General features: G+C 40.1%; 1 protein-coding gene across 1 annotated transcript in view; it reads right to left on the bottom strand.

Annotated features, from left to right (window-relative positions):
• Positions 1-592: 592 nt before the first annotated feature.
• Positions 593-18,209, bottom strand: part of KCNB2 (potassium voltage-gated channel subfamily B member 2) — a 429,896-nt gene continuing 412,279 nt past the window's right edge. Inside the window, exon 3 of the mRNA XM_003942620.4 lies at positions 593-7,679. Coding sequence (XP_003942669.1) covers positions 5,523-7,679 — 2,157 coding nt within the window. The 3' untranslated portion in view covers positions 593-5,522. The remainder of the gene's footprint in view (positions 7,680-18,209) is intronic.

Here is an 18,209-nt window from a genome sequence, read left to right as displayed (position 1 = left end):
TTCCCTTTATTTATATGTGTATTTACAGGTTAAGATCCCTCTGGACTTAATAACGAAGAGAATATGGTAAATACAGATTTATGAAATTAACTTAGGCTGTTTTAAAAAAGATAAGTAGAAGAAATGGTCATTGAAACCACTAAAAGATAGCATTTATGCCACAATAAATGCTGAACTGAACAATATGAGGTGTTCACCAAGATTTTGGAGTTGGGACCTGTCCTTTTTCTTAGCAGGGATGAGCCTTTAAACGTTTCCATTTTAATTTAGATTTTGTGGCTTTCTTTCCTTTTTTTCCTTCTTCTCTTCTTTTTTCTCTTCCTTCCTTCCTTCCTTCCTTCCTTCCTTCCTTCCTTCCTTCCTTCCTTCCTTCTCCTCCGCCTCCTCCTCCTCCTTCTTTCTTCTTTCTCTTCCTCTTCTTCTTCTTCTTTTTTTAAGAGTTCTGTTTTGGAGGAGGACAATGCAGTGGCAAAATCCACATGGACCTAGAGACTAAACACCTTGAGTCAAACTAAGTAGTTTTTAATACTGAATTTAAAAAAATCTTACATTTAGAAATTTAGAGATGAAGCAAAGATTAATGAGATATCCCTAAAATGTTGCCCGTAGAAATAGGAAGTAAAAAAAAAAGCATTAAAATGCTTTGCTTTTAATAATATAACTATCAAGCACACTATTAAAACAAACTTTTTAACATTTTTCCACCAGTAATAAATTTTTCTCTAGTGATTTGTTAGACTATAATTAGCTATTTTTACAAGCAATATATCTAATTAAAAATTTTTTATTGTATCAGATAATAAGGAAAGACAACCCATAACCTCATTCAGAGTAACAATTTGTTATTTCAAGTGTGAAATCCAAACTGATTCAAAAACAAATTATAGATCAGACTATGTCATCCATCTACTTTTTGGGAAAACAGTTCTTTGGAAAATCATTTCATTTGTTCCTGTTGTATGCTTCTCTGGCTTGATAATTGAGTGGTGTTTCAATCCTCAGAAAAGACATTTTTCAGTAACTCAAATCCTCAGCTTGGTTTTAAGCGTGACAAGGCAGTAAGCTCCGTGAAGCCAGAGGTTGTACCCTAGCACATACAGGGATGCTTAACTAGTATCTGAATGAATGAACACTGAGATGATTATCAAAATCAATTATACAATATTTTTGAACTTATTAGTATTTCTTTTTTTTTTGTTTTGTTTTGTTTTGTTTTGTTTGAGACAGAGTTTTCACTCTTGTTACCCAGGCTGGAATGCAACAGCGCGATCTTGGCTCACCGCAACCTCTGCCTCCTGGGTTCAGGCAATTCTCCTGCCTCAGCCTCCTGAGTAGCTGGGATTACAGGCACGCACCACCATGCCCAGCTAATTTTTGTATTTTTAGTAGAGACGGGGTTTCACCATCCTGGGTTGACCAGGATAGTCTCGATCTCTTCACCTCGTGATCCACCCGCCTTGGCCTCCCAAAGTGCTGGGATTACAGGCTTGAGCCACTGCTCCAGGCCGAACTTATTAGTATTTCTAAGTTCCATTTGTTTTTGTTTCAGATTAAGTGGCTTCCTGCAGCCCTCTGCTTAATGAGTATGTCATATAATATCAAGAACAATGAATTTTCTTTAAACAGGGATGTGTATCTTATGGTCAGAATTCCAAATTGGCAAACATATATGCAAAAGATGGTTAATATCAGTTCTTTCATGTCCTTACCATTTGGCATGATCTACTGGTGCTTTAAACAAACTGTGTGACTATAAATGCACCTCCAGTTTTATTTACATATTTTGGATATTACTGAGGAAAAAAATCAAGCCTAATACTTTCATGTGGTATATTAGATTGCCAGACTTGAAGCCAGATGACATGATGAGGCCAAGTTCTACTATTCACCAGTGATGTGTGTGAAATTGAGCAAAATGTATAACCCCTCTGGTCCTTTACTGAATATTCAAAAGACTGTTGTGAGATAAGAACTATAAGTACTCTACATACATGTGTTTTTTTTTTTCTTGCTATTCTAACTTCAAGAGAAAATAGTTGAATTTTTGATTTTCCTAGGACAGTGTCTACGAGAGTGAGACTGTTTTGACAAGAAATTAATGGGAACAGACACTTGGCATATATTCTCCTTGTTACCAAATCTAGTCATATCAGGATAATACTTGATCAAATGCTTGCTTCAAAGCAGGTGGTTTGTGTCACAGTTGAGAAATTTCTAGTAAAAATGTTTAGAGACATATCAAATCAATTTCAGGCACCAACTTAGTGTGTGTGTATGTGTGTGTGTGTGTGTGTGTGTGTGTGTGGTCCCACTCAGGACACACATTGATGTACCCATTTCTATCCTCGTAGGATTCGACTCTGTCTTTGACCTCAAACAATATTGTGGCAATTTGTGCTGGTTGTTAAGAGACTCAGAAGAATCAAATTAGCCATATGTGGAACTGAGTTATTTTATGGTCATTCAAATAATCCTCAATTGTAACAAGGAGTGAGCACTCTCAGAAGCAGAAACCTCCGATGGCCCTCAGGGAACCAATCTCTGTTCCTGTCATTCATGCAGCGTATCTCAAACTGGGGATCTATTTTTCCAGGGGGTACAAAAGACATATTTAAAGTTATAAGAGTATCCATTTTATCAGTTGGTAAATAATATAAAAAATTATTTTAAAAATATTTAAACATATGGAATATATAAAATTATGAAGTAAAATGCAGCATTTACATGACCTTTTAATGTAAAACATAAGATTTAGAAAAAACTCTGTGCTTGGGACATTCCCAGACCATTCCAGGCACACATTTATTTTCTGCATTAGGTGCAGTTCGTGGAAAATTCTTGGGAAGCGCTACACAAGTGCATCCTGGGAGCCTTCAGTCCTCACACTGCCTCCTTGTAAAACGCCAAAATCCAAGATGTCTTTTAGAGAAGGACTTTCTTTTTTTCCTAGCTGATGACTTTTGGCTCAGAGGAACTAAGAAAAATGGAAGGATAAGCTTTCCATGGGTTGTACAGAAAACTCTTTAAAACTTAAAAATCACATTAGAATGAAGGAAAAAAATATTTTAGGGAGGATGCTTCTAGGGAGGAGTGTCTAGGATTCTTTGCTAGGCGAGTTTTCCAATATTAAACATTCTGGAGCAGTTTTCTCAGCAGAAGGCCTAACAGACACAGGAAAGGTGGCATCAGTCAACTCTCAGCACATTAAGACAAGTTCACTTATACAGAAAGATGAATAAAAAGAGTTGAGATTCATCAATAAGAGATGTTTGAAAATAACTACTTTATGAGGCTATGTAAAGAAAATGATTTTCATAAATTATTTGCTAATCATCTAACAGCAAATATACCTGTTTGACCTTGTAAAACTATAGATAGAAAATTCAAAAACACTCTATTTACAAAACTGATCAATATTTAGCTTTAGACACTGAAATAATTATGAGTAATGTAAATATCAACAATTAATGACCATATACTCTTAACATTTTTTTTTTTTGAAACAAACATGAAAACTACTAAGAAATTCTAAGCACAGTGAAAAAAGAAATGTTTAAAATTATTTTTAGCAATAGGTCTGCTTGGGTTTCAACTAAGATCAAAACTTGTTTTCTTATCTCAGATATAATGACCAGATTCTGGTAATAAAGAAATGTTTTTTTTTTTTTTTTTTTTTTTTTTTTTTTAAAGCCTTAAATAAGAGTCTAAATATTCGGGCTATTTTTCCTTCTTAAAAATAAAATTTAGAATTTTTTTCTTTCAATAATAAATTGTGCTTTTAAATTTGGCCCAGCATCAATTTCCCTGAATTTTACACACACACACACACACACACACACACACACGTACGTACAAAATGCATTAGGCTGAGGCAAAATCTGGACCTTCCTGGGAGACCAAGTAATCATTAATTTGAGGTCTTATGGGAGCTTGGAAATAATTTTGTTTTGATTTTTACTGGGGCAAAACTGAGACCAAGAGAGGTTGTACAGGCTTGCCTAGAATCACACATTTGGTAGTTGCCAATCTGGACCAGAGCCTTGATTCTTATGAAGCAAAGTGAATTAAGATGACCTGAGTTCTAGCACAGACTTCATCAACAAGGCAATCTCTGGTCAGTGCCTTCACTTCTCTGGATTTCACTGTTCCCAGTAAAAAACGCTGAAAGTCACTTTGAACACAGACAATCCCAATCACCCCCAGAAAGGGGTGTTTCTAGTTGCTGTAATTACAGGAGGGTGTGACTGCCATCTGTGCTCTGGGTTCTGTAATTCATATCCTGCAAAAGGAACAACTTCCTCACACATATTGCAGTGTCCCCCCACCTTGCATCCCATGTTGAGAAATACTGGGTGACCTAGTACCACTCCCAGGCTCTTTTCATGGTAACTCATTTCCCAGCTAACTCGGAGTGGTGGTGGAAATCTGACTTAAATGACTCTGCTTTCAGTTTGCCAAGTCACTTTTTGGAATTTCCATTTTGGCATATCTGCATTCTATTTTAAGAACTTTAGTTAGAAAAGGTTATGTTATATTGGATTCAAATGAAAAATATGTCATCTTTAGGTGGCCAAAATATAATTTTTAAAATAACTAATTTCCAAATGTAGACTGCCATGAAAAACATTTAATTGTGTGATATAACTTTTTAAATAATTTCACGTTTTTAAAAAAATACATTTTTGTAATAGGCTGTGGCATGGTATATAACTTATTGGCAAAATTTCAAGCTTAAATTTTAAATATTTTGATATCTGGTCATTAAATCTTGCCCATGTCTATGATTTACAAATGAAACCACAAATGCCACAACTAAGCAGAAGCAAAAAAGTAAAATGTACTCTATGAATTATATCACAAGTAAATAAAAAATACTGTATTCCTTTAAACAAATGTACTTATAAGAGCTTCATAACTCAAAGCAAGATATACAAGATGGTTTAAGGAGGGGTTGCAATTTTGCAACAGGAAGTCTGTACAGCTCCTCCAGGCAGTAGCTATGAAGGAAATACCTGTGTTTCAGAAACTTGTTTCCATGTGTTCGTGACACTTTAGCATCCAGGCCTCAATATTTATAAAGTTATGCATTTTGCAAGCTCACAGTACCTTATTTCTCATAATTATGAATGCATGCAATGACATTTCATCCTTTCATGTGAAAATTCTAAACTTCATCGTAACATAAAAGTTAAAACTTGAAAATCGGCCTACACTTTGAAATGAAAGGATCAAAAATGTCAGACATTGCAGAATACTGGTTCCTAATAGAGCTCTTTTTATTTGTTCACTGTTCTTCAGTCATTTTTGTTGGTTTGTTACAAAATGCAGTCTTGATTCTTTATTTAAACAGTACTTAAGCTAAACTGTTCATGCCATGCAAAAATAACATTTTATGTACTTTTCTGGGGAGGGCTTCCCATTTTTTTTAGTTCACAGGCATTATTAACTGCATTTTTAAGAAACAAGTTTTTTGTTTTTTGTTTTTTGTTTTTTGATTTTTGATTTATTGCTTTTGTAACTAGTCACATGCTGGTTTCACGTGTGGGGCAATAACCTGTGTCTCCTGGATTGGAATGAATTTCTGGGGCAAACAAGTGGTTTTCCATCTTGCACCCTTCTTGACTACTGTCCTTTTTGACATCACTCACAGCATGGTAAATGTCTTGCCTACAGTTGTGACCTGTGTCCTGTGGGGAGGAAGAGCCCATGCTGCCCTCTTCTCTTAAAGGGTCTCTCCCATCACTAGGCTTATCTGCAAAGCAATTTGGGCTGGAGTCCACCTGCTCCTCCTCCCTTGCCCCTGGGAGCTCTAAGAAGTCTTCGTCTTCACCAGTATCTATTTCAGTGAAGCTCCTTCTCTCTCTTGAAGAGAAAGGGAACAGTTTCTGCTTGGGAAACCTGGGGGACAGCCCTTTGGAAGGTCCCTGACAAGGTGCTGAGACCTCAGCACCCAGCAAGGGTCTGTCTCCTTGGGAGGGGGTTTCTTCTAAGAGGATAGTACTGATGTGCTGCGGGGTGGTGAGCGAAAAGTCAGCTGTCGTGACTGGCAGTGGCCTGGCTGTGCTGGGTGGGGTCTGTGGTGCACTGCCTCTATTTTCCTTAAAGTTCACTTTGAGGGATCTGGACTTTAGTGGGTTGCTGCCTTTTAGAGAGCTCTTAGGACTGTCAGTGGCATTGTCAGACTGCAAAGGACTGTGTGGCCCACACTGGGAGCCACTGGCATTGAGGTTCACAGTTATGTCGACTGGGGCATACTCCAGCGTGCTATCCCTGGCAGCAGACCCTTTCTCTCTGGATAGAGTTAGAAATGGGGGGCCCCTAGCTCTTTGGTGCTCTTCTGTCCCTGGGAAGTCGGTTGGGAACTTCATCTGCAAGTGAGAGGCGGAGGGCGGTGGCAGGGGTGATTTCTCTGTCTCCGTGAAGTCGGTGGCACAGCTGGTAAAGCTGTCAATGCTGGAGGTGCTCTTCATGTCCACGATGACCTCAGTCTGTGCCACGGCCAGCTGCTCCTGCGGACACACCACTTCTTCCATTTCAATCTCTTCTTCATAAGCAGATGGCCTCTCAGGCTTTTCTTGGCAGTCTGGGTTTGGGTGAGAATGAGGCTGTGTCTTGGTGATTTCATTGTACAGCATCTCCAGTTTCTGGGCACTCAGATGCTGTGGGCTGGAGGAAGACATGTTATTCAGCTGCTCGTGGGAGTCTTTTTGGCTAACCTCCTGGTACTTATTCTCGAAAGACTTGTTGGAGCTTGTTTCCGACAGAGCCTTTCTGGCCCACTTCCACCGGCTTGGAGACAGGTGATTATCATCAGCGGAGTCCTTTGTATTGGTGGACTCTCCAGCCTTCTCGACAGCCACATCTATCAGTTCCATACTTCGAGCAAAGGCATCTTTTAAGTTCATAGAAACGATGCTTCCATTCCTTTTGGCCCGCTCGAGAGCCTCCCTCCTTTTAATTGCTTTCTCTTGGCGTTTCTGCTCCTTGTAAAACTCAGAAAAATTGTTCACAATAATTGGGATAGGAAGGGCAATAACCAGAACTCCAGCAATACAGCACAGGCCTCCCACAATTTTCCCTAGTAACGTTTTAGGGTAAATGTCACCATAACCAACAGTGGTCATGGTGATGGTGGCCCACCAAAATGATGCGGGGATACTGGTGAACTTGGTAGCATCTTCATCCTTCTCAGCAAAAAATACCAGGCTGGAAAATATCATTATCCCCATGGCCAGAAACAATATCAACAAGCCCAGTTCATTGTAACTCCGCCTAAGGGTAAAACCCAGAGACTGCAGGCCTGTTGAATGCCGGGCAAGTTTCAGGATTCTGAGGATGCGCATGATTCGGAAGATCTGGACCACGCGCCTCACATTTTGGAACTGCAGCACACTCTTGTTGGACTCCGTGAGAAAAATGGTGACATAATATGGCAAGATGGCCAGCAAATCAATGACATTCAGTGGACCTTTAAAGAACTTCCATTTGTTTGGTGAGGATAAGAATCGCAACAGGTATTCCATGGTAAACCACGCAATACACACAGCCTCCACGTGTGCTAATTGGCGATTGTCATTAGGTTGTCCAAATTCGTCTGTTTCCTGCAGCTCTGGTAGCGTGTTGAGAGACAAAGCAATGGTGGAAAGCACGATGAACAGGATAGACACAATGGCCAGGATCTGGAAAAGAGAAAAGTCCAAGTCAGCAAATCCTCTTAGTTGCTTAGGCAGCTAGGAGACAGATGGGTCTGGGATTCTTTAACTTAATATGGAATGCTCCAAGTCCTTCCAAGATTATAAGAAGGTAATTTTACCACTTAAAATTCCCTAACTAATACAAATACTTCACTTAGAAGCCTAATGTAAATTTAAATTTCATTCCCCACTCCACGCTCATTGTTCTTAGGAACGTGTATATGGGCATCCACCATTTGGATGAGGGCCCACATAGGGCTGGAATAGTTTTTGGGGGAGTGATGATCTCTCCTCTTTTACTTATCTGTAATTTCTCTCTTAACCACATGGTTTGTGTTTCCTTAAGGGAATTGTTTTACATGCCACATAAGCTAGACAGAATTGATGATCTCTAGGAATTTCAGTCTACAGTTAAAAACATAAACTCAGACCGACACTTGGAGAGAGAACATGGCACTCAGTACAACACTGCTTCTTCTAAGAACAGATAGTATTCACGTGGCAAGCACTGACATCAGAACCAAGTCAGTATAGCCTTTGTACTCAGATGTGTGGACTTCTGGCCATCATCATGTGGAAAAGGGAGATTATATGCTAACTTCATTCAGTGCAGGAAGGTTTCATAAATAAGAGCTTAAAGAACATCCCCAATGATTTCAGTGAAGGGCTGACATTCCAGGTGTCATGATGTCAGACAGGGAAAGAAAGATGAAGAGCTCAGAATGAAGTAAGGAGAGGACTAGTGACTGGGTTTTAGAGTCAGACAGTCTGAGCTCTGATCCTGGCTTTACCACTTATTGGGTGACCTTAGGCAAGTTATTTAACCTCTCCATCTCAAAGTACAGATTTGTTGAATAAAGGCGACAATCATAGCTACTTAGCACTTATAAAAATTACACGGTACACAGACATCACTAAATACATGAAATGACCCAGGACTTCAGTCTGGGAGGACAAAGGCCAAGGACAGGTATGTGGAATATCTGTAAAGCCATACAAGATATAGACAGCCCAAGTGGGGATTTTCTCACCAAAACCCTGTGTTCTAGATTTATGGGGCAAGCAGAAGGATGAAGAGTTGAGGGTAATGCAAAGGAAATGCTTCTTTGCTTAGTTAAAGTATGCATTTAGTGTACTCAGTTCTTGGTGCAGTAGGAAACCTCTCTTACCTCGTTTAGGTCTGGCTTGGTTTCATCTGACCTTTGCCAGTGACCTTGGGAGGTGTCACTGGTTTCAGTTATCATATTTAGCTCTGAGAAAAATATTATGATAGTGACTGTTTCATTTAGAGATTAAGCATCTAGTAAATATTTCAAAGGGCAGTGATTAGACACTTTGACACCATGCAGCTCAGTATACATTAGATTGTTTAAAAATTAGTTTATATCAGGACTTCTGACTTCTTCCCTTCTTTTTATCTCTCTATATTTCCTTCTTTTTATCTCTCTATATTTCCTTCTTTTTATCTCTCTCTATTTCTCCACTTCTGAGTTATTCTCCTTTCACTTCATTTCCTCCTTTCTCCTCTTATGCCTCCTTTATGTCTTTTTTTGTGGGGGAGAGGTCTTCCTCTGTCACCCCCCGCTGGAGTGCAATGGTGTAACCTCGGCTCACTGGCTCAGTAACCTCTGCCTCTCAGGCTCAAGCAATGCTCCCTCAGGCCTTGATTTCAGCCACAAAAAAATGCCTGGCTAATTTTTTTTGTATTTTCATTAGAGATGGGGTTTTGCCCTGCTGCCTAGGCTGGTCTTACACTCTTGAGCTGAAGTGATCCACATGCCTCGGCCTCTCAAAGTACTGGGAGCCACTGCTCCTGGCCCTTTTACATCTTTCATTGTTTTCTTTATCCTCTTCTTCTAGCTTCCATCTTTCCTCCTTAAATTGCTATAATGTGAAACCATAGTATAATGCATTTCAGAATGTGTTATAGAAGGTAAATAAAAATTTATAGAAGTGTAGTTTTTTTGGTGGGGGGTGGGGGGGTAGTTTGCAGCTGTTTATTCTCAGTTTTAATGCCTCAGCCAGTTTATACTTAGACCAGTTTTGGTTCTTGTGATTTGATAACTCTGTCATATCACAAGCATACATCAAATAAATTAATATATTAAATAAAATATGGATATCTTTTTCACTTAGAATCGCATACTCAAAATAGAAGGCAATATTCTTTACCAGACAAATTATGAACTTCTTTCTTCTTATGACCTTTTGTGCTCAAAAGAGTTAATGTAGCAGGCCTGAGCGTCCTGAGCTTGTCTAGCCTTAGAAAGCCCTGCTTGCTAGGTTGACCCTAAGCTGACATCAGGGAACTCAGCTGATAAAGAGTTTTCTATATGTATCTAATTTTTTTTTGTAGTCTTTTATGGTTGGCTTCTTTTACTTAGTGTAATGTTTTCAAGGTTCATTCATGCTGTAGCATGTATAAGTATTTCATTATTATTTCTGAATAATATTCCATTGTACAAATACTACATTTTATTTAGCAGTTCATTCGATGATGGACATTTGACTTATTTCCACTTTTTGGCCATTAGGAATAATGCTGCTATGATCAGTCACATAGTGTTTTCTTACAGGATGCTAGAACTGGAATGAAGCTTAGTGGTCATCGGCTCCAATCTCCATGAAACTCATGAGTGTCTTCTACTACATCCCTAAATGTTTAGTTTAGCCTCACTGTTCAATGAACAATGAAGTAAATTTTAAGGGGAGAACAGAGCTTGGACATAGCTTTGCACTGTTGCAAAGTGCAATAGAAAATATACTATTGCCCGAAGAATTCTATTCCAGGATTAGGCTTTTATGGTAACCAAAGTACTTTTTTCCTTAGGCTCTGTCTGCCTCCAACTTCCTAGCTTAGGTTCTAGCTTAGTCTTTCAGGGGCCAGAGAAGTTTAGTTCCTTTCCCACACATCACGGAAATATTTTAATCTATTACTTTCCCCTTGACTTTTTTTTTAAAAATGTTTTCTCTCTCCTATTTGAGAGGCATAAAAATGTGAATTTTATTTAGAAACATTTTCATCAAAATATCTAATATGAACATGACTTGGTGATAAGCAGACACTTCCATATCTGAACATAACTTGCATATACAAAATAACTCATTTCCTGATGAGTTTAAGTAATTGAGGTCTTATTGCACATGTCATTCAACATCTTGAAATTTTAGTATCTCTACATGCATGAGCTTTCAAAAATAAAGTCATGGCTCTATTGGGCCACAAATAATACATTTAAAATTTACAGTGTAAGCAAAAATTACTAATTTATTCTGCTAATAACAATGTTGTTTTTTATTCATGTCTATAGTCACACCATCAGTATGGCATGTGTTTGAAATATTCCAATAGGGCAGATGGAGTTACTGTGATTTAGTAAGATTTTCTCAACTGCATTTATGACCAATATGATGCCCTTGGGAGGGTCCCAGATGTGATTTAGATGGTCTGTGTCTGCTGGAAGGAAGCATCGAGTTTCAGCCCATAAGGGATTTGAACCCCTGACTGTGGCCTTATTAGCACCATGTTCTGGCCAACTGCGCTAATTGGTCACACATGGCAGAAATTTTGGAGACAGGGAAAAGATGTCAGTACATACGATCCTTGGTTTTAACATGTTTGTTTCTATCTGATTTTAAAAAATCCTTAGATTTGGGGTCAAATCTAGCTTGGTCTGAGTATTAGCTCCCTCCCCTGATGACTGAGTTACCTTGATATTCTCTTTTTTTTTTTTGCACATTAGTCTTCATTTCCCAATTTATTTGTAGCATTTTGACATTGCAAGGCATTTTTTTTTTAAATTGCATTTTAGGTTTTGGGGTATATGTGAAGAACATGCAAGATTGTTGCACAGGTACACACATGGCAGTGTGGTTTGCTGCCTTCCTTCCCCTCACCTGTATGTCATTTCTCCCCATGCTATCTCTTCCCATCTCCCCACCCCCGTCCCTCCCCCATTTCCCCCCAACGGACCCTAGTGTGTAGTGTTCCCCTCCCTGTGTGCATGTGTTCTCATTGTTCAACATCCGCCTGTGAGTGAGAACATGCGGTGTTTGATTTTCTGCTCTTGTGTCAGTTTGCTGAGAATGATGGTTTCCAGGTTCATCCATGTCCCTACAAAGGACACGAACTCATCATTTTTGATGGCTGCGTAATATTCCATGGTGTATATGAACCACATTTTCCCTATCTAGTCTATCATCGATGGGCATTTGGGTTGGTTCCAGGTCTTTGCTATTGTAAACAGTGCTGCAATGAACATTCGTGTGCATGTGTCCTTATAGTAGAATGATTTATAATCCTTTGGATATATACCCAGTAATGGGATTGCTGGGTCAAATGGGATTTCTATTTTTAGGTCATTGAGGAATCGCCACACTGTCTTCCACAATGGTTGAATTAATTTACACTCCCACCAACAGTGTAAAAGTGTTCCTATTTCTCCACATCCTCTCCAGCATCTGTTGTCTCCAGATTTTTTAATGATGGCCATTCTAACTGGCATGAGATGGTATCTCAGTGTGGTTTTGATTTGCATTTCTCTAATGACCAGTGATGATGAGCATTTTTTCATATGTTTGCTGGCCTCCTGTATGTCTTCTTTTGTAAAGTGTCTGTTCATATCCTTCGCCCATTTTTGAATGGGCTTGTTTGTTTTTTTCTTGTAGATCTGTTTTAGTTCTTTGTAAATTCTGGGTATCAGCCCCTTGTCAGATGGGTAGACTGCAAAAATTTTTTCCCATTCTGTTGGTTGCTGATTCACTCCACTGACTGTTTCTTTTGCTGTACAGAAGCTGTGGAGTTTGATTAGGTCCTATTTGTCTATTTTGGCTTTTGTTGCCATTGCTTTTGGTGTTTTGGTCATGAAGTCCTTGCCTATGCCTATGTCCTGAATGGTTTTGCCTAGATTTTCTTCTAGGGTTTTTATGGTGTTAGGTCTGATGTTTAAGTCTTTAATCCATCTGGAGTTAATTTTGGTGTAAGGTGTCAGGAAGGGGTCTAGTTTCTGCTTTCTGCACATGGCTAGCCAGTTTTCCTAACACCATTTATTAAACAGGGAATCCTTTCCCCATTGCTTGTTTTTGTCAGGTTTGTCGAAGATCAGATGGTTGTAGATATGCTGTATTTCCTTTGAGGCCTCTGTTCTGTTCCATTGGTCTATATCTCTGTTTTGGTACTAGTACCATGCTGTTTTGATTACTGTAGCCTTGTAGTATAGTTTGAAGTCCGGTAGTGCGATGCCTCCTGCTTTGTTCTTTTTCCTTAGAATTGACTTGGCTATGCGGGCTCTCTTTTGGTTCCATATGAAGTTTAAGGTGGTTTTTTCCAGTTCTGTGAAGAAGGTCATTGGTAGCTTGATGGGAATAGCGTTGAATTTGTAAATTCCTTTGGGCAGTATGGCCATTTTCATGATGTTGATTCTTCCTAACCATGAACATGGAACGTTTCTCCATCTGTTTGTGTCCTCTCTTATTTCATTGAGCAGTGACTTGTAGTTCTCCTTGAAGAGGTCCTTTACGTTCCTTGTTAGTTGTATTCCTAGGTATTTTATTGTCTTTGTAGCAATTGCGAATGGCAGTTCGTTCTTGATTTGGCTCTCTTGAAGTCTGTTACTGGTGTAGAGGAATGCTTGTGATTTTTGCACGTTGATTTTGTATCCTGAGACTTTGCTGAAGTTGTTTATCAATTTCAGGAGTTTTTGGGCTGAGATGATGGGGTCTTCTAGATATACAATCATGTCATCTGCAAATAGAGACAATTTGATTTCCTCCTTTCCTATTTGAATACCCTTTATTTCTTTTTCTTGCCTGATTGCTCTGGCTAGAACTTCCAGTACTATATTGAATAGGAGTGGTGAGAGAGGGCATCCTTGTCTAGTGCCAGATTTCAAAGGGAATGCTTCCAGCTTTTGCCCATTCAGTATGATATTGGCTTTTGGTTTGTCGTAAATAGCTTTTATTACTTTGAGATACGTTCTGTCAATACCTAGTTTATTGAGGGTTTTTAGCATAAAGGGCTGTTGCATTTTGTCAAAGGCCTTCTCTGCATCAGTTGAGATAATCATGTGGTTTTTGTCTTTGGTTCTGTTTATGTGGTGAATTACGTTTATGGAATTGCGTATGTTGAACCTCGCATCCCTGGGATGAAGCCTACTTGATCATGGTGGATAAGCTTTTTGATATGCTGTTGCAATCGGCTTGCCGGTATTTTATTGAAGATTTTTGCATCTATGTTCATCATGGATATTGGTCTAAAGTTTTCTTTTCTTGTTGAGTCTCTGCTGGGTTTTGGTATCAGGATGATGTTTGTCTCATAAAATGATTTGGGAAGGATTCCCTCTTTTTGGATTGTCTGGAATAGTTTCAGAAGGAATGGTATCAGCTCCTCTTTGTATGTCTGGTAGGATTTGGCTGTGAACCCATCTGGACCTGGGCTTTTTTTTGGGTGGTAGGCTCTTAATTGCTGCCTCGACTTCAGACCTTGTTATTGGTCTATTCAGGGTTTCGACTTCTTCCTGGTTTAGGCTTGGGAGGATGCAGGTGTCCAGGAATTTACCCATTTCTTCCTGGTTTACTAGTTTATGTGCATAGAGTTGTTTGTAATAATCTCTGATGATGGTTTGGATTTCTGTGGAATCTGTGGTGATATCCCCTTTATCATTTTTTTATTGCATCAATTTGGTTATTCTCTCTTTTCTTTTTTATTAATCTGGCTAGTGGCCTATTTTGTTGATCTTTTCGAAAAACCAGCTCCTGGATTTATTGATTTTTTGAAGAGTTTTTTGTGTCTCTATTTCCTTCAGTTCTGCTCTGATCTTAGTTATTTCCTGTCTTCTGCTAGGTTTTGAGTTTTTTTTGTTCTTTCTCTTCTAGCTCTTTCAATTTTGATGATAGGGTGTCAATTTTAGGTGTCTCCTTTCTTCTCATGTGGGCACTCATTGCTATATATTTTCCTCTAGAGACTGCTTTAAATGTGTCCCAGAGATTTGCAAGGCATTTTTATGACATACATATATTACTATAGTTACATAAAAGTCACATTTCATTCTAAAGCAAAGATGGATGATAGATAGCCTGTCAATCTCTATTCCCCCCAGTGAAAGCAGAACGTGGAGTATGGGCTTACCAATATAATTTGAGATAGCAATTGAAGTGAGATAAAGAGTAGTTTAGTGTGTATTGGAATACTAAATGGGAATCAAGAGGCAGAGATGTATTCCTAAAATTCATGGTGTAATCTTGAACATGTTAATTTTTTACTATTCTTATTCCTTTATGGTAAAACAAGAATGATATTCACATCTTATCTATCTCGTGAGGATGTGCTAGTGCTGTAGATGAGACCAGAGACAGGGGAAACAGCAGAGATGATGGTTTCTGCCAATTTTCATTGTCAAATCTCTCATCATAATAATAAATGTCAACATTGAAGCAAATAAGTACATAAGGCAAATATTATCAGATTTCAAGGGAGACAGATGGCAATACAATAATAGTAGAGAACTTTCACATCTCACTTTCAACAACATATAAGTCATCCAGACAGAAAATAGTAAGGACCCGGCAGACTTAACACTATAGACCAAATAAACCTAATAAATATATAGCTCACATTTCAATAAACTGAAACATTAGACTACAAAATAAGTCTTAACCAATTTAAGAAGACTGAAATCGTGAATTTGATCCTGCCATTTTTATACTAGCTGGCTGTTTTGCCCGTTAGTTGATGCAGTTTCTTCATTGTGTCAATGCTCTTTACCATTTGGTATGTTTTTTGGAGTGGCTGGTACTGGTTGTCCTTTCTATGTTTAGTGTCTCTTTCAGGAGCTTTTGTAAAACAGGCCTGATGGTGATGAAATCTCTGAGTACTTGCTTGTTCGCAAAGGATTTTATTTTTCCTTCACTTATGAAGCTTAGTTTGGCTGGATATGAAATTCTGGGTTGAAAGTTGTTTTCTTTAAGGATGTTGAATATTGGCCCCCACTCTCTTCTGGCTTCTGGGTTTTTGCTGAGATATCTGCTGTGAGTCTGATGGGCTTCCCTTTGTGGGTAACCTGACCTTTCTCTCTGGCTGCCCTTAGCATCTTCTCCTTCATTTCCACCCTGGATTTGAATATTGTCCTGCCTTTCTAGGTTGGGGAAGTTTTTCTGGATGATATCCTGAAGAGTATTTTCCAGCTTGGATTCATTCTCTCCGTCACATTCAGGTACACCTATCAAACGTAGATTACGTCTTTTCACTTAGTCCCACATTTCTTGGAGACTTTGTTCATTCCTTTTTACCCTTTTTTCTCTAGTCTTGCCTTCTCGTTTTATTTCATTGAGTTGATCTTCGACCTCTGATATCCTTTCTTCTGCTTGGTCAGTTTGGCTGTTGAAACTTGTGCATGCTTTGCAAAATTCTCGTGTTGCTTTTCCACTCCATCAATTCACTTATATTCCTAAGTTGTCCATTCTTATTAGCAGTTCATAAAATCTTTTTTCAAGGTTCTTAGTTTCTTTGCATTGGGTTAGAACATGTTCTTTTAGCTCACAGAAGTTTCTTATTACCCACCTTCTGAAGCCTGATTCTGCCAATTCCTCACACCCATTCTCCATCCAGCCTTGTTCCCTTGCTGGTGAGAAGTTGTGATCCCCTGGAGGAGGAAAGGTGTTCTGGTTTTGGGTGCTTTCATCCTTTTTGTGCTGGTTTCTTCCCATCTTTGTGGATTTATCCACCTGTCATCTTTGAAGTTGTTGACTTTCAGATTGGGTCTCTGAGTGGACGTCCAGTTTGTTGATGATGAAGTTATTTCCTTCTGTTTCTTAGTTTTCCTTCTAACAGTCTGGCCCCTCAGCTGTAAGACTGCTGAGGTCCACTCCAGGCCCTGCTTTCCTGGGGATCACCTGCAGTGGCTGCAAAACATTAAGGGTTGCTCCTAGTTTCTTCTTCTGCTATCTTTGTCCCTGAAGGATACCCACCAGATGTCAGTCTGAGCTTTCCTTTATGAGGTGACTCTTTGGATATACGGGGAGTCAGGGAGCTGCTTGAGGAGACAGTCTGTCCTTTATATGAGCTCAAGTGCAGAGCTGTGATCTCCGTTGTTCATTTAGAGCTGCTGGGCAGGTAAGTTTAAGTCTGCAGCAGTAGAACTCATAAACCTCCCCCCCCCCTTTTTCCCCAGTTGCTCTGTTTCGGGTAGTTAGGGCTTTATTTACGAGTTTCCATTGTGCTGCTGCCTTTTTATCAGGGCTGTCCTGCCCAGCGAGGAGACAGCCTAGTCACTGTCTGCCTGTAGAGGCTTTGCTGAGCTGCTGTGGGCTCTGCCCAGCTGCCATGTGAACTTCCTGCAGTCCTGTTTATATGGGTGTAGTTAGAACTGCCTTGGCAAAGTCAGCCCACCTCTGTAATGGCAGACTCTCTCTCTGTAGTGGCGGGCTGCCTCGGCAATGGCGGGCTGCCTCGGCAATGGCGGGCTGCCTCGGCAATGGCGGGCTGCCTCGGCAATGGCGGGCTGCCTCGGCAATGGCGGGCTGCCTCGGCAATGGCGGACGCCCCTCCCCTCAGAGCTGGACCTTCCCAGGTTAAGCTGTGCTTGCTGTGAAACTCTCAACCTAGAGAGTTTCCAATTGCTGTTTTTTTTTGTGGGGGTGGGATTAGCTGAGCCTGATCACCTGGCTCCCTGACTCAGAGCCTTTCTTTTTAGTTGAATGGCGGACTCTCTCCCAGGTGTTCCAGTCGCCTGTTGAAGAGGTGCCAGGATTTGTGTGATTTCCCTTTCAGTGACCCACTGCCCCAGCTGAAACAGTGGTGCTGAGATTTGCAGTGTTTTTTTCGCCCAGGAATCTCCTGGCCTGGCTCCCTATTTCAGTCCCCTTTTTAATCAGATGAGTGGGCAACTCTGCCTTCCTGGAGCTCCAATCGCCAGCTAAAATGGTGCCTGGGCCCGTGTATTTTGTATGGAGAACTGCCACTCCCAGCACCAGCAAAGCAGCCACCGGCCAAACCAGCTGAGCTGGAGACCCGTGGGGCTCCTCCACCTGGGAATCTCCTGGTCTGTGGGCAATAAAAATCTGTCTGGAAATGTGGCGTCCACTCACCCTCTGCGCTTTCGCTTTCACTGGGAGCTGCAATCCTGAGCTGCTCCTAATCGGCTGTCTTGGTTCTCTATTGCAAGTGCAGTGTTTTCTTTCTTTTTTTTTTTGAGACGGAGTTCCGCTCTTGCTACCCAGACTGGAGTGAAATGGCACGATCTCGGCTCACCGCAACCTCCGCCTCCTGGGTTCAGGCAATTCTCCTGCCTTAGCCTCCTGAGTAGCTGGGATTACAGGCACGTGCCACCATGCCCAGAAACTTTTTTGTATTTTTAGTAGGGACAGGGTTTCACCATGTTGACCAGGATGGTCTCGATCTCTTGACCTCGTGATCCACCCTCCTTGGCCTCCCAAAGTGCTGGGATTACAGGCTTGAGCCACCACGCCTGGCCACAAGTGCAGTTTTTAATATTACTGTTTTATACTTTTTTCTTAGAA

The sequence above is a fragment of the Saimiri boliviensis genome, chromosome 15, assembly GCF_048565385.1.
Source record: "Saimiri boliviensis isolate mSaiBol1 chromosome 15, mSaiBol1.pri, whole genome shotgun sequence".
In the NCBI taxonomy this organism is placed as follows: Eukaryota; Metazoa; Chordata; class Mammalia; order Primates; family Cebidae; genus Saimiri; species Saimiri boliviensis.
This window is presented reverse-complemented; position numbering and strand designations above follow the sequence as displayed.